General features: G+C 41.0%; 1 protein-coding gene across 1 annotated transcript in view; it reads right to left on the minus strand.

The window, feature by feature from the left end:
- Positions 1-3,272, minus strand: part of MYBPC3 (myosin binding protein C3) — a 101,464-nt gene extending 98,192 nt beyond the window's left edge. The window contains exon 1 of the mRNA XM_067557709.1: positions 3,168-3,272. Within this exon, the coding sequence (XP_067413810.1) occupies positions 3,168-3,192 (25 nt within the window). The 5' untranslated portion in view covers positions 3,193-3,272. The remainder of the gene's footprint in view (positions 1-3,167) is intronic.
- Between the last annotated feature and the right edge of the window lie 10,626 nt (positions 3,273-13,898).

The raw sequence follows: 13,898 nt of genomic DNA on the forward strand, positions 1-13,898 counted from the left end.
GGTCTCTAACTCTATATTCAATCTATATTTAGGTAACTAAATATAAGTGGCCAGGTAAATTCAATTGTTTTCTGTTATTCTCACAAACATTTGGGGGAGGAGAGAATGCTTGTGGAGGTCGGGGCAGGCAGGTTTCACCCTCATCTGACACTCTCCTTTTGGCTGTTTTGAGCTTAAACTTTTCATATTTAGTCTCTGCTCAAAGATAGAATTTTTTGGAAAATGCAAGTTGACTACAAAAGATGAAAGTCAGGGTTCTGAGAGTATATAAAAATGGGTTAAAATGGAAACTGTTTCACTCTTAATTATAATAGGCACAACAGGTGTGGTATAAGGGTCTGTCTGTGTAGGTATTTATACCATGTTCATAGCTTTAGTATTAGAGCCTAGTTCTAATTGGTACTGCATATAAGTATCAAATTTTCATGCTACATCACATGCTACTCTTAAACTAGAGCATAGATAATTTTATCTTGGAAAGTGCTTAGAATTTGTAAATTGCTTGATGCTACATTTTCAACTCTACATGCCAAAAAGTCAGGAGGCCTTAATTACCATGGGATCAAATACTCATCTGGTGTAAATTGATTGACAGCTATATTGACTTCAGTGGAACTACGCCAGTTGAGGATCTGGCCCCATGGATGTACATGCATCTGAATGATAGAAATTAGTACTAATACTCTTAATAAATGTCTATAAATGATAGTAACTCTTATTTACAAGGGTCTTGTAATAAAGATCTGATATCTTATAACTTTGTTGGTCTAGAAATTAATGCTGTCTGTATATCAATGGGAAAGCTGGAATCTTACTTTCTAGTGGGTTCCAAACAGACTTCTAGCCATGACAAGTCATGAGATAACAAAACTCTCACTGACCATGAATGGCAGTGTAAAATGCCCCCTCGGCCCCAGTTTTTACCTTTGCCATATATGGGAGAAAAGGAGGAAACATTTTTTATGATCAATTTGCTTTTATAAAACGATTGGCAACTGTTTATAACAGCTGCAGCTATCAAAGGCTTGTTGCATGTGTACATATGCATTATCATAGGATGATTATTACTGTGATTCTAGCAATATCTCAACTCAGTTTTAAATAACAAAGGGCACTCTGACAGTTTATTGAACCTAGGAAAAATACTTTTATTAGAATAAACTTACATTTGATGGAATAAAGTGTCTGTTTCAGTTTCAGGAAGTCACTTCCATGTTTGTTTGTTTGCATTTAAAGGGATGAATTCTACAGATCCTGACAATAATCAATGTTTAAGAGGTTGCTCAAACGGGATATCACCACCCAAGTTGTAAATGCTTTTAGAGAGAATAATCCCTCTTCAGTCCTTTGTTTTACAAAGAAATGGAATGATGCCTCATAGAAGCACTGGCAATAATGCATTTTATTGAATAATTAGAAATAAGGGGAACAAACTACCAGAAAACCTACTTGAAAGTTATAGTTTAAGTACTTAAGGATGTTTTTGTTCATGATGAAGAGGTGCTTAAAGACCTGGTCTGAATATAAGCCTCTGAATATTCTGTCTGCCAGGCGCTTCCCTTGGTCTGGTCCCAGTGTGCCCTTATTTATGGGGTATGAGTTTCTGGACTTTTTTAGTGTAATAAGTGCCAGAGGCGACAAATGTTGCTTGCTCAGAGGACATAAAATACCAAATGTTTTAACCAAAGGTGCTAGATCTTCTTAATGCAGCTAGGTTTGAACAAGTAGGGAAGATTTCTTCCCTATGCACCCTAACAGGAGATTGCTGAGGAACTGAACAGCCATCGAACGGTACACAGGCCTCCAACAGCTTTAAAAAAAATCCAAAAACACCAAATAGCTGCTATTGACGATCCCTGAAAAATGTGCTTCTAAAAAGTCACACACACACCTGTACAGTATATCTAGGGTCCAGATTCTGATCTGAATCACTCCAGATTTATACCAGTCTCACTGAGAGCAGACTGTTCTTAGTACAATTTTCTACTATTGCACATTCCTATACACAATTTTCAAACATCCATAACTTTAACTTTTAGCCCCTTTGAAGTTACTTGTGGATATACAGTACTCTCATTGCCCTCTTTCTCCTCACATGAACAGATGTCCTCTAAATACACCTCACCCAACTTGGCTTCATGGATGGGATTGGTGGTGTGTCTCCTTACGCAAGTTCCCTGTAACGTGCACCATCTCCCCACACCTCTCATAGCTTTCCTCTTTCCAACATAACGAGGTGGCCTGTGACTAACTTCTTGTTTCTAAATGTTAATTTAAATAATCAAGGGAATACTTGGAAATGTCCTAAATCTGTTTCTTTCTGTATACTTCCTTTCTGGGGGTGGGGGACGCTAAGCTGCTTTCCTGATGGGGGTAGACTGTTCTGATCTATTTCTAAAGAGAATAAGTTATCATCTGGCTCTTTGGAGCGGGGAGGAGAAACAAGGGAACTGCCTAGGGAGGTTGTAAAGGGAAAACCTTCCCTGGAGGTTTTCAAAGGGAGGGTGGATTCCCATCTGTCTTGGATGCTTTAGACACAGCAAATCCTTCATCTTGGCAGATTAGACTAGATGACCCTTTCGATCCTTTCTAACCCCATGATATTGTGATTTTTTTATATATATATAAACCCCTCAGAGCTCCCTATTTCCCTAGAGCTAGAGTCTGCCTGCCCACCTGTTTTAGAGAGATGGCAAAATCTGAGCCAGCTGTTATGGGCTTTCTCTTTACACTGGAGATTTGATGCCCAAAAATTATGCTAAAGGCTTCTGCTTACATTGCCTGGGAAATACCAGGAGAAGGACTGTGAGCTGCTTTCACTGCCTTGAAGGTGCCTGAGAGAGGACATGAGAAGTGAGGAGTTTGAATGAAACAGTTTAAGTTTTGTCCTTTTCCCCTCACCCAAAGCTTCTGGAGCTAATTACTTGGGTTGGGGTTTGAGTGAACTAATCCCTCATCTCCCTTGAGCTCATTGAATCCATCTCTCCCTTTTTTTTTTTTTTTTTTTTTAAGATTAACATTTTACAAAATATCACTTTTAAAATTTTTCTTCTACTTTGTTTCTAAGGCATCTCATTTCTCTGGTATAGGGAGAGCTGCTCTGCTTGGCAGTCAGTCTCTCAGCCAGGCTATGTTTCGTTTCTCTGTCTTTCAGTTGTAGTCTTTACCTGTTTTCTTTGCAGGCTCTGGCATCCTGAATTTGTCTCTCTCGAAGCTCCCAGTGGTGCTCAGAAGCCAGGGTCTCAGCTGAACTGGAGTGAGACTGCAGGACTTTTGAGACCCCTTTAAAAAAACTGGAAGCCCCCATCCTGCTCCTCCCCTTTGATTTCCCCACTGTTGTCACCAGCAGCACCTTATCAACAGCAAGGCACACTTGACAGAATACATCAGCCAGGATAAATATAGCCAAGTTCCTGGAGCCAGAGAATTCAAACCACCCAAGATTGCTGTTTTGTTGGGAAGCTGGTACTAGCCCAGTGCACAGAATGATGCACATCTGTCTGCTCTCCACATCACATGTATACATCTTCCTTTCCCCACATACGTTCTAGTCCCCAGTTAGATATGTGTCATATCAACAAATCTGACATTGTCCATGTTTTTGGCAGTCATTTAAACTAGATTTGACAATGAATAGTTCCATATACCAGTTCTGTAATTGTATTATCTGTTTATATTCTCTGTCCTATTTCAGTCCTTGTCAATGTTATAATTATCAGTCCTGAACAGCCCCTCAGACAAGAACTTCATTCTCATTTCCTCTTTACTATTAAATGTAGTGTCTTTAGATCTGAGTGTTGCTCTCCAGGGACAAACAAATTACTCCAGAGACACACAGATTTCTGACATTGCCAGTCAAAAGTGGCAAGCATTACCCTATTAATATCTTCAGCTTTCTCACCCCTATAATGTAAACCTGTTGGAAGCTGGAAAATCCTATTTTTTTACTTGAACACCATTTCAAAAAGTTCCAGATGTGGAAAAGATGCACCCTAAGATTCAAATTCAGCTGAGCCCTGTTGAGAAGTTCATGCAGATCATCCCCAGCAAATATCTCTGATACTGCCCTTTGGTGCTTCAAGCATTGTCATTTATTTACTTGTATTTTTAGAAAAGTACAACTAACAATTGTGACTAATCATACCCCTGATATGCTTTTCATCTTTTAATGATTTAAGCATTTATTTTTCTCATAATGAAGAGGATTTTTCCCTCCTTTTTCTTGAGCTGTTTTTGGACTCTGAAATCACTTAGTGAGATCAAATCTAATGCCAGAAACTGGTTTTATTCCCACTTGTGTGTTCTGCCAATGTTTTACTTCACCCAAGACTCCAATTGAGTAAAATCCCCATGTGATAGAAAGAGGCATTAACTTAGGTCATCTGAGTACCTGCTGAAAGAAACCACAGAAATGAATCAGGTACCCATTAGGTTGTAGGCCCATGGGTCTCCCAGATATCATGCCTATACCAGTTCACATGGCTTCTGAAACCAACAACTTTTTAACAAAGAAAATTAGCCAACTAGCAGCCACATTAGCTATGTGTAAAGTCCACATGGTCCCCATCAGACCTCCAAAATCAAGTACTCTGCACTGTTGAAGTCAGTTCCTCTCTCTTTGAGAGTATTTTATTGAAAGAGTATTCACTGATGCATTTAGGCCTTTGATCCAGTAAAGCACTTCATCATGTGTTTAAGTGCTTGGCTAGTTTGGGGCCTTACAGCCTGTTCAGCCATACAGATTTGTTTACCACTACAAAATCTCACGCCTGTATTAACACCAACTAAAAAGCATATACATGAAAATAAAGCTGTAAATGTGGAGTGAGCTGGGATGTATTTATGTATAAATTTAGGAACTGCCATAGTGGATCAGACCCAGTGTCCCTCTATTCAGAATTCTGTCTCTGACAAGCAAGGTTTAAGAACCCCACAGTCGGTAGCAAAGGATAATCTGTCCCCTACATTGGGTCTCATTGTAGTGACTAATCGCAGAGAGTGGCTTAAACCCTGAAGCACAAGGTTTAATATTTTTTCCAAAATTTATGTTGTTAATTATGACAGCTCTGGATATTCTTGCCATCCATGTAAGTGTCCATTCCCTTTTTGAATATTAATAAGTTCTTGAACTCAGTGACTTCCTGTGGTAATCACACAGTGTATGAAAGTGTTTTCTTTTTACTGATTTTGAATTTTCCGTCTTTTAATTTCATAGACTGTCCACTTTCCCATGTGATAAAAGACAGGGAAAACAGAAGCTTCCAGTTTAACTTCTCCATACTATTAATTATTTTATATACTTGCCTGCCCCCTTTTATCTAATCTCAACTACATATGTTGGTCTATATCAAAACACTTAAAAGGTTTGACATTGGAAACTGAAACATCCTCGTTTGCTAAATACTCATGGGATTTATTCATAACATTGTCAGATATAAGTATGATAAAGACATACATGCTAGAGATCACTGCCTCCCTTTTAAAGTAATGAATACGCTTCTGTTTTGAGAGGCAGAGGAAAAAGTCTGCCACCCCATGGCTGTCTTTTTCCCTACAGCAATTCCTGCGAAAGAGCCAAGCCATGTTTCCCTTTAAAAGTGCTTCAATCACTAGTATATGATTAAATTCCAATGGTGGTTAATATCCCAGCTACTATATGTGAGTGACTGGTTCCTTGTGACAAGTTAAGGGCAGTTCATGCTAGCTTGCAAAGGGGATGCCAGTAAATAAAATAAGAAATTGATCATGCTTGCCCTGTATTATGTTAGGAAGTTACATGCAATGTCGTTGTAGCTGTGTTGATCCCAGGATATTAGAGAGACAAGGTGGGTGAGGTAATATCTTTTATTGGACCAACTTCTGTGGGTGAGAGAAACAAGCTTTCGAAAATCTGTCTCACTAACAGAATTGGTCCAATAAAATATATTACCTTGTCCACCTTGACTCTCTAATTAGAAAGTTGTACGTTCATGAAGCAATGCAGGGTACAAAGCTAAGAGCAGGAATGTGCAGGTGCTTATCTCAGAGGTGCCTGGTAGGATCTTATAAGTAGAAATATTCAGCTATACAAGGTCATCTATTCAATATCCTCTGCCTTTTATCTATGTAACATGCTTTCCAAGTTTGTGGTTGAAGACTTTCAGTGCTGTGGAAGCTCTCACCTTTTCCATTACTTCACTGATCTGATCATTACAGACTTTCCCCTGTTTCAATAGTAATCCATTATTTAGTCTGCAGTCTTATTCCGTAGGGCTGCCTTTACTCAAGGCTTCATTTAATCCATTTCTTTCATCTCATTATAGGGTTGAATTTTATAAGACATTTAATGTTTTAGGGCCTGATTCAACAAGGTGTTTAAACACATGCCTAACTTTAAACATGGACTTCAGTGTGACTGGTCCTATGCTTAAAATTAGACACACTTAAGTACCTTGATGAATCAGGACTTGTGTTGGCTGTTTTCTCCCAACCCTCTCCCAGATTTAGAATCAAGTTTGGCATTGGGAATGTATCAGTTTACTTCTCCCCATTGTAAACTAGTCATGAGAAGAACAACTAGACTTGGTGAATGGAAATAATCCCATTCCACATTTGCACCTTCCCAATTTTTGTTATCTTACATAAATATTTACTGTGAAATATGAAGCTGTTCAGTTCAGAGGAAAAAAATGTTGGTACTGAAAGTTAAATATTTTCCCTGCTATTACTCTGCTGGGTACCAGATGGCAGCATTGTAATAATAATAAATGTACATTTTTCTGGGACATTCTACATTACATTTATTTATAAAGGACCTTTAATACCAAAAGTGCTTTGCAAACTAGAGAGATGATTGATAACAATCGCTTCACGTCATGGAAATATAGCCATTTCTGGAGTGAATTGCAACAATTTAACAGTGCATAGCGGCCCTAGACAACATTTTAGGGAACAAAGTAACAAAAAACCCCAAGTCACATGAAACTGAAGCAGGGATGTAGGGAGGCAAAATATAATTAATTGTATTGGCATTTTGTCAGAGTGCAATGACTGAGCAGGAAAGGTGAGTAGTCACCTCTTGTTACTCTCAGAAATTGTCAAGCAGGATTGATTAGAGGTCTGTCTAGTCCAGAACCCTGGTGGCCAGCACCAGATGCTTCAGAGGAAAGTGTATTTTGTTTTAGTTCTTTTTCAAATGAATATACATTTTTGCAATGGCCATGTGATGTCTTTTCCTGCCATTGATGCCATTAAGCCTGAGAATTTATTATTTATAGGTAGAGCTGATGGTACGGCCTATTAAGATTGCCCAGCACTTCCCATTATAAGACTTTGTTTTCTGTTGCATATAATTTTGCCAGACTAAATATTTTGGATGAAATTTGCTGTGGATGTCTGCCTAAGGGTGATTGTTTCTATGTATTTATTTATTTTGCAGAAAATTTCAATCACAGCAGTTTTGCCATTTCTAAGAATAAGGCTAGAAAATAAAGAATTCTGGCAACTTTTCCTTTGAAAAAGTCTGATGACCCCCGTGCTTTAGATCAGGGACTTGAAATTTGTCAGGGGACTGGTCTTTGTGTCAGGGATGTGCCTTTTGCCATCCCTGTGGAAAAAAAGCTCAAATTTGGCCAGGTTACAAGCTTTAGAAAATTTGCAGTTTGCACATACTCAGTAGAGACGTCTTAGATGTTAGAACCTTCAGGGAATTTTGCTTCTTTCTACCCTGAGTATGCTCTAGCCCAGGACTGAACAGGACTTTTCCTGCAATTGCAGCTGTGGGCTGAGCCTGGGTCTGGATCTAGATCTAGTCAACTGAGCTGTAGATCCTGTGCTCTCAGTGACCTCCCTACTGGACCCAAACTGTGGAAGAGGAAGCTGCCTGATTCAAATGCAAAAGGAGCAAGAATTGGACCTACTTTGGGAACAGGGAATAGATTGGGACAAGGAGCCTGGGAGGGAGGTGGAGAGAGGGGCTGGCAGCTAGTGTGTGTGGGAGGAAAAAAATCTGGCACTGCGTGTTGATGTAGCGGGGAATCAGGAACTGGCTTGGCATGGAGACTCTTACTGAGAATCAGTGAGGTGGGAGGAAGGAGGTAAGGGGGAGATGAAATTTGACAAGAAGTTAGGGTGCGGGGCATGGGTAGAACGGGGCATGGCTGGGCAACAAGACTGGGACAAAAGGTGGGAGATGTTGGTACTAAGGCTATGTCTACACTACCACTCGTCGCTCAGGTGTGTGAATAAACCATAGGTTACACTGACATAAGCGCTAGTTTGCACAGCACTATGTCGGCAGACATGCTTCTCCTACTGACATAGCATACTCCACTCATGGGGGTGGGTTTTATTATGCCAACAGGAGAGCTCTCCTGTCAGCATAGAGCATCTTCACCACACACGCTGCAGCAGCACAGCTCTACTGGTACAGCTGCACCACTGCAGCGCTGTGCATGTAGACATGGCCTAAAATTGGACAAGGGGCCTGGGGATGGAGATTGGGACTGAAAGGCAGTGGGGATGAGGGACACTGACAGCCAGGATGGTGGGGAGAGAGATTGGATGAGGAGCTGGGAAGGGGGTAACCAGGACTGCTTGGGCAAGCACATTGGGCACAAAGAGCTGGGGGTTGAAGTGGGGAAACTGGGAATTTCTGGAGAAGGAAACTAAGAATTGAGGGGGTAGAGATTAGGACGTGCGGGGCATGAAGATTGGGACTGTCATGAGAAGCCAAAAGAATGGAGATTGGGACTCAGTAGGCAAAGAGAATGGAATTTGGACAAAGAGTCTGAGGTGGGAAAGAGACAAGACTGAACCAGAGATGGGGTGGAGGGGATGCTTGGGGGCAATGGACAAAAGAGTCTATGTCCACTAGAACCCACTACTCTCTAAAGCCTGGAATGGAACCCAAGATTCCTGAGTCTTACCATTCCTGTGCTCTCAGCAAATATCTGTGAAACCCCCTGGCAAAATGTATGTCCAATGTCCTTCTAGTGCTTGTCCACATATCTCATTCATTAGCTCAAGTGGCAAAGGTATATGTAGTAGATCTAAAGGTTCCAATCTTGCTGATGACCCATGTGGGTTTCAGTATACCACATGATTGAATTTCTGTTTTTTCAGTTTGCTTTTTTTAAAACGTAGAAAATTAAACACACAAAACTTTTAAAAGAACATTGTTAAGGTTGCAAAGTCAAGCACTCAGATGTTAGGAAATCCCAGAATTAAGGTTGCAACCTTTGCAACCTTAATTTGGCCCCTTTTTTGCATATACATTACAATAGTCTTTTAGTTACCTGATCACATGCTATTTTTTTCCACAGGACCCCTACCTTATTGAGCACGTTGGATGGGGATGAATCAGGATTGGGTAGTGAAAGAGTCTGTTGTCTGAAGTACACCTACTTTATTTGTTTTAGAAGGTGAAAGGTGTATAGTGAATGAGGCAGGGGATTACACTATGAGAAAGGATGATCACACGGTTAAGGCAGTTGAATGCTGACCTGAAGAATTGGATTCTGTCCCTGCCTCTGCTACATTAAGCCATTAGTTGGCAACTTATCACTGTAGAATCTATTAGCATGTAAGAAGTTGCTCCTTGCTGTTTGCTGCCCCATGCTGCTGTGTACATATCACAGGGAGCAGTTTACTGGAAGGCCGTTTGCTACCTTGGTTATGTAGCCTGAGCTACACAGTGCTGGGCCCCCTCACTCCCACTGTCCATCTCCAGCTGGGACTCCTGCATCAGCCACTGCTTCAGCCAATCTTCCCCAGCCATGCCCCAGGTCTACCCAGTCCCCCCCTCGCACACACACACACTCTGGTTAGCTCTCCAACCCCACACAAAGGTGACGTGTATCTTAACTATTCATTTTCTGGGTTTCATATGTTTACATTTGTATTACTTTTATTCCTTCCACTCCCAAACCATTGCTCATATGGGGTGTCTGAGCCCCTCCTAAAGGGGCAGGGTCCCCCGGAACACCAGGACTTAGGGACAAGGGCTCAAACTACCTATTCTTGCACTTCTACTCATCTCTCCCCTCTCAGTGAGTATTTTCACATGTACTTTCGTTTCTTCTCAGAAATAGTTTGTGTCCTCAATGTTCTGCTGTACTCAGATTGTTTCTCAAAAAACCTTGACTGACGGGGCGCAGGGACCTCCAGATCCAGCTCACATAGGGGATAGGGAGAGAGGCTCTGACACCCCCCCACACACACACATAGGCAAGCCCCCTCAAGAACCTGGCTGACATGAAGGGAGGGATCACACCCCTGTAGATGGGCGGGGAGGACGGGGACGACGGGGAACGACACACAGTTTGTGACATACACGGGAGCAGAATGTGGGGCTGACAGGTTCCCTTGTCTCTATTCTCTCCCTATTCCTATCTACTCTTCTACCCCAATCACCCTCTCCTCCCATTGAGCATTTGCTTTGTATAGTTTAGTGTCTTTTCAAAAATCAGTTTCAGTGCCTTTTGAATATTCTGCTGTATTTAGATTACATTTTCCCAAAATAAAAAAATCAAGGGACAATCTGGCTTGCTTGTTTACTTCAGATTTCTGCCCTGGGTTAGGCTTGAACTCTCAGGTATGTCTACACTGCAGTTAGACACCGGCAGCTGGCCTGTGCCAGCTGACTTGGGCTAGGGGGCTGTTTAATTGCAGTGTAGACATGCGCTCAGAGCCACCAGGTCCTGTAATGTATATGTACTTTTCCAGAGACAAGGTGGATGAGGTAATATCTTTTAGGTGGCTTTCCAGATAATTAGCCCTTCTCTTTGCATATGCTGAGTGTAATGCATTAAGCACATGAATAGGTGTGTGAGCTTTAGCCCTTTTCTACACTACAAACTTATGTTGGTATAACTATGTTGCTCAGGAATGTGGAAAATCCACACCCCTGAGCGATGCAGTTATACTGATATAATTCCTGGTGTAGAAAACACTATGTTGACAGGAGGGCTTCTTCACTAAATGCTATGATCTTCACTGAGTGCTATGATGGCACTAGTGCAGCTGTGACACTGCAGCGTGGTAAGTGTAGACAAGCTCTTAGTGTGTCTAACTGGAGAAGCAAACTTTTTCAAATAACATATTAATTTGATTTCCCCCCAAAGTGCTGGTGGGTGCCATGCACTGTACTGGGGTAAGTCTAGAGCATTTGAGACCCTGGTGCAATGAGCTGAGCTCTGTCTGTGTGGAAAAAAACATTGCCAGAATGTATCAACTTTAAGAAAAGGTTTTTTCCCTCCAGGGACTGTATCTCAGGAACCCCTTGGTCAAATGGCTCCAGATTTGGATCACTGACCATATCCTATGTCCCCATGAGACACATCAAATTTCAAGGCAATCTGGTTAACCATTCAGATCCTAGAGCACTTCAAACTGCCAGGCTTTAAACAGAAAGTTGGTTTAACTTTCTCTGTTACAATTCCAGATAAAAAAATAAAACAAGTTAAGGTTGAGAACGCATAGTAATTTAGGTGAACTAAAATTACAAGAATGCTGTAACTATTCCAAAAACAAGACTTAAAAACCTCAGGATATTGAGTGAATGTTAAATTTAAAAGAAACTCAAATATGCTAAGGTATGGAAATGTATAGATAAGGCACCCCAAGAACATTAATTCAGCACTAGGCAGGGGTATGATGTAGAGAGTCCAATCCCTGTGCACCAAGGAAGGCATTAGTGCTTGAAAGGCTTCTTATACCACAGTTTCAGCCCTACTACTATGCTGCCCGGGGAGCAGAGGTAGTAGTTTAGAGGGAGTCCTTAAAGCACAGTGACTGCATTCCTCGCCACCATAAACCCCTTCCCCCAATCCTTTGCATAGCACTGGCCTCCCTAACACACCCCTTCCTTGCATTCTCCCTCATCTCCTCCCTGCTTCATCTCCTCCACTCCACATCAGTCTCCTCCTGACCCCACATAGCTCTGCTGATGCTGTGTCTGAGGTAGAACAGCAGTATTTCATGATTGATGATCTCCAAAGGTGGCTCATAGGTTGAACAGTACTAGCATGGACGCTCTACCGCTATCTATGGTTATAAGTGAAATGTCCCTCATGCAACCAGCGCAGTTTCTCTGCCCTCCCCTAGCCTGATGTCTGATCAGAAAGGGTCTAAAACATTGTAAGAGGATAGATACTGCTAGAGTCAACTCAGTAATATTTTCTTTGAATAATATTTCTCAAATGATTGATGATGAATCAGACAGTAATTAAGACTGATAAAGTTAAGAATTCGTTTCTTGAACGCAGGCCGGATTGGCATATGTTTCATATTTGCAGCTGACTGAATGCCTTGCTTCAGGGAGTCATTGATCTCCATCAGCAGAGGCTGTAAGATATTCCTACAAGATTTTACTAATCCTGGGTTGACTTTGCTGATTATGGTCCAGACTAAATTATTTTAGCACCCAAGTGACTGGGCCAGACTCTGTCAAGGAAGATGTCAAGGTCGCTGTTTCTACTTCATCTTAGTCTCCTTGAAGCTAGTGGGGCTGTCACGTATTTGCTCAATCTTTCTCTCTAAAACAGCAGAACAGCTCCTGTTTGCATGTGTGTATGATGGAGTGGAGGTAATGCAGCTTTATCAGATATCCAGAACAGTTCAGCTGGATGAAATATAACAGATACTATTGCAGAGAAAAAAGATATTTTGGTTCCCTTCACAGCTGGGGCACATGATTATTCAAACCCCTATGCCACAGATGACAAATCTAACCAGACACAGATGGGGATTTAATATTGTTTCTAAAAATATTTTAAAACATTAACTTGAGGAAGAGAAAAAGATCTTGGTTTTGGAGCTTAACACCATAATTTTAAAATACTTGCTAAAATTACATTCAAAATTCTTTGCAAAAAATGTTTTAACAATATGGACCTAAAACTAGGGTAAGGGTTGAAGCTTTAAATGAGAGGTCAAAGCAATTGCTCTAAAGTTATATTTTTAAGGAAGCACTCAGGCTGCTACTCTCTGTCTGCTACTTCCTGGAGAAACAGAAAAGCAAATGGTAACTGTCTGAGAGGACTCCCTGGTGAGCTTGAAATACCTGATTTAAGATATTCCAGCCATTTTCACATATGGCCTATCACAGATTTGCTCTGTTTGAATCATCAGTTTCCTTATAAGAGGAAATGATACTTGTCCATCAAGCTCTGATATCAGAGACTGTAAAGCTATTCCAGGCCAGTTTTGCTATGCCAGCTGTGTTTGGGTGAGGACATTCCTCATGAAGATATGAGTTATTCTCTACTTTCCTCTCAACTCAGGTAAGAGAGGGATGAATGTCTTGATTCTAGGCAGTTCCTGGATCTGAATCACCCTCAGTGCCAAACAGAAAAGGCAGGACAAGGGAAGAAGCTCTCAACTTCAAATTCAGCACTGAAGAAATCCTGAAGACTATCATTGGAAGGAGTTGTTCTAGCCTCCATTGAGAGCTGTCTCAGGACTTAGAGTGGTACCAGTTCCTAAAGTCTACCACATTGAGGCAGAAGGAGTTTGAGGGAGTCAATTTTAATGATGATTGTTTTGTGTGATGTAGAAAGCAGATCACTAAGTTGCTTCTAAAATTATAAAGGCTTCCCTTACGTTGGTTTTACAATCTCTGTTATAACTTGACTCCATCTGAGTGTATAAATGCTCAACTAATAGCAAAGGGAGTGATTTCTGAAGAGCATTGATTTAAAGACAAGCTGCAAGATTTTTTAGAAAATTAAAAAGCAGTCCCCCTTTCAGCAACTGCTGCCTTTGATACAGAAAGTTCTGAAACTCTTGGCCAGCTGTAATTCAGATTTCTAGCATCAGTAAATATATTTACCAGGTCCCTGAATCAGGAGACAGGAAGAAATTACATACTTGGAAAAAATTACTTTAAAGCAGTTGCTTCTTCCTGTCTGGTTCCAAGG

The sequence above is a fragment of the Emydura macquarii genome, unplaced genomic scaffold (genome assembly GCF_026122565.2).
Source record: "Emydura macquarii macquarii isolate MOO-44397 ecotype Brisbane River unplaced genomic scaffold, CSIRO-AGI_Emac_v2 contig_1876, whole genome shotgun sequence".
Classification (NCBI taxonomy): Eukaryota; Metazoa; Chordata; order Testudines; family Chelidae; genus Emydura; species Emydura macquarii.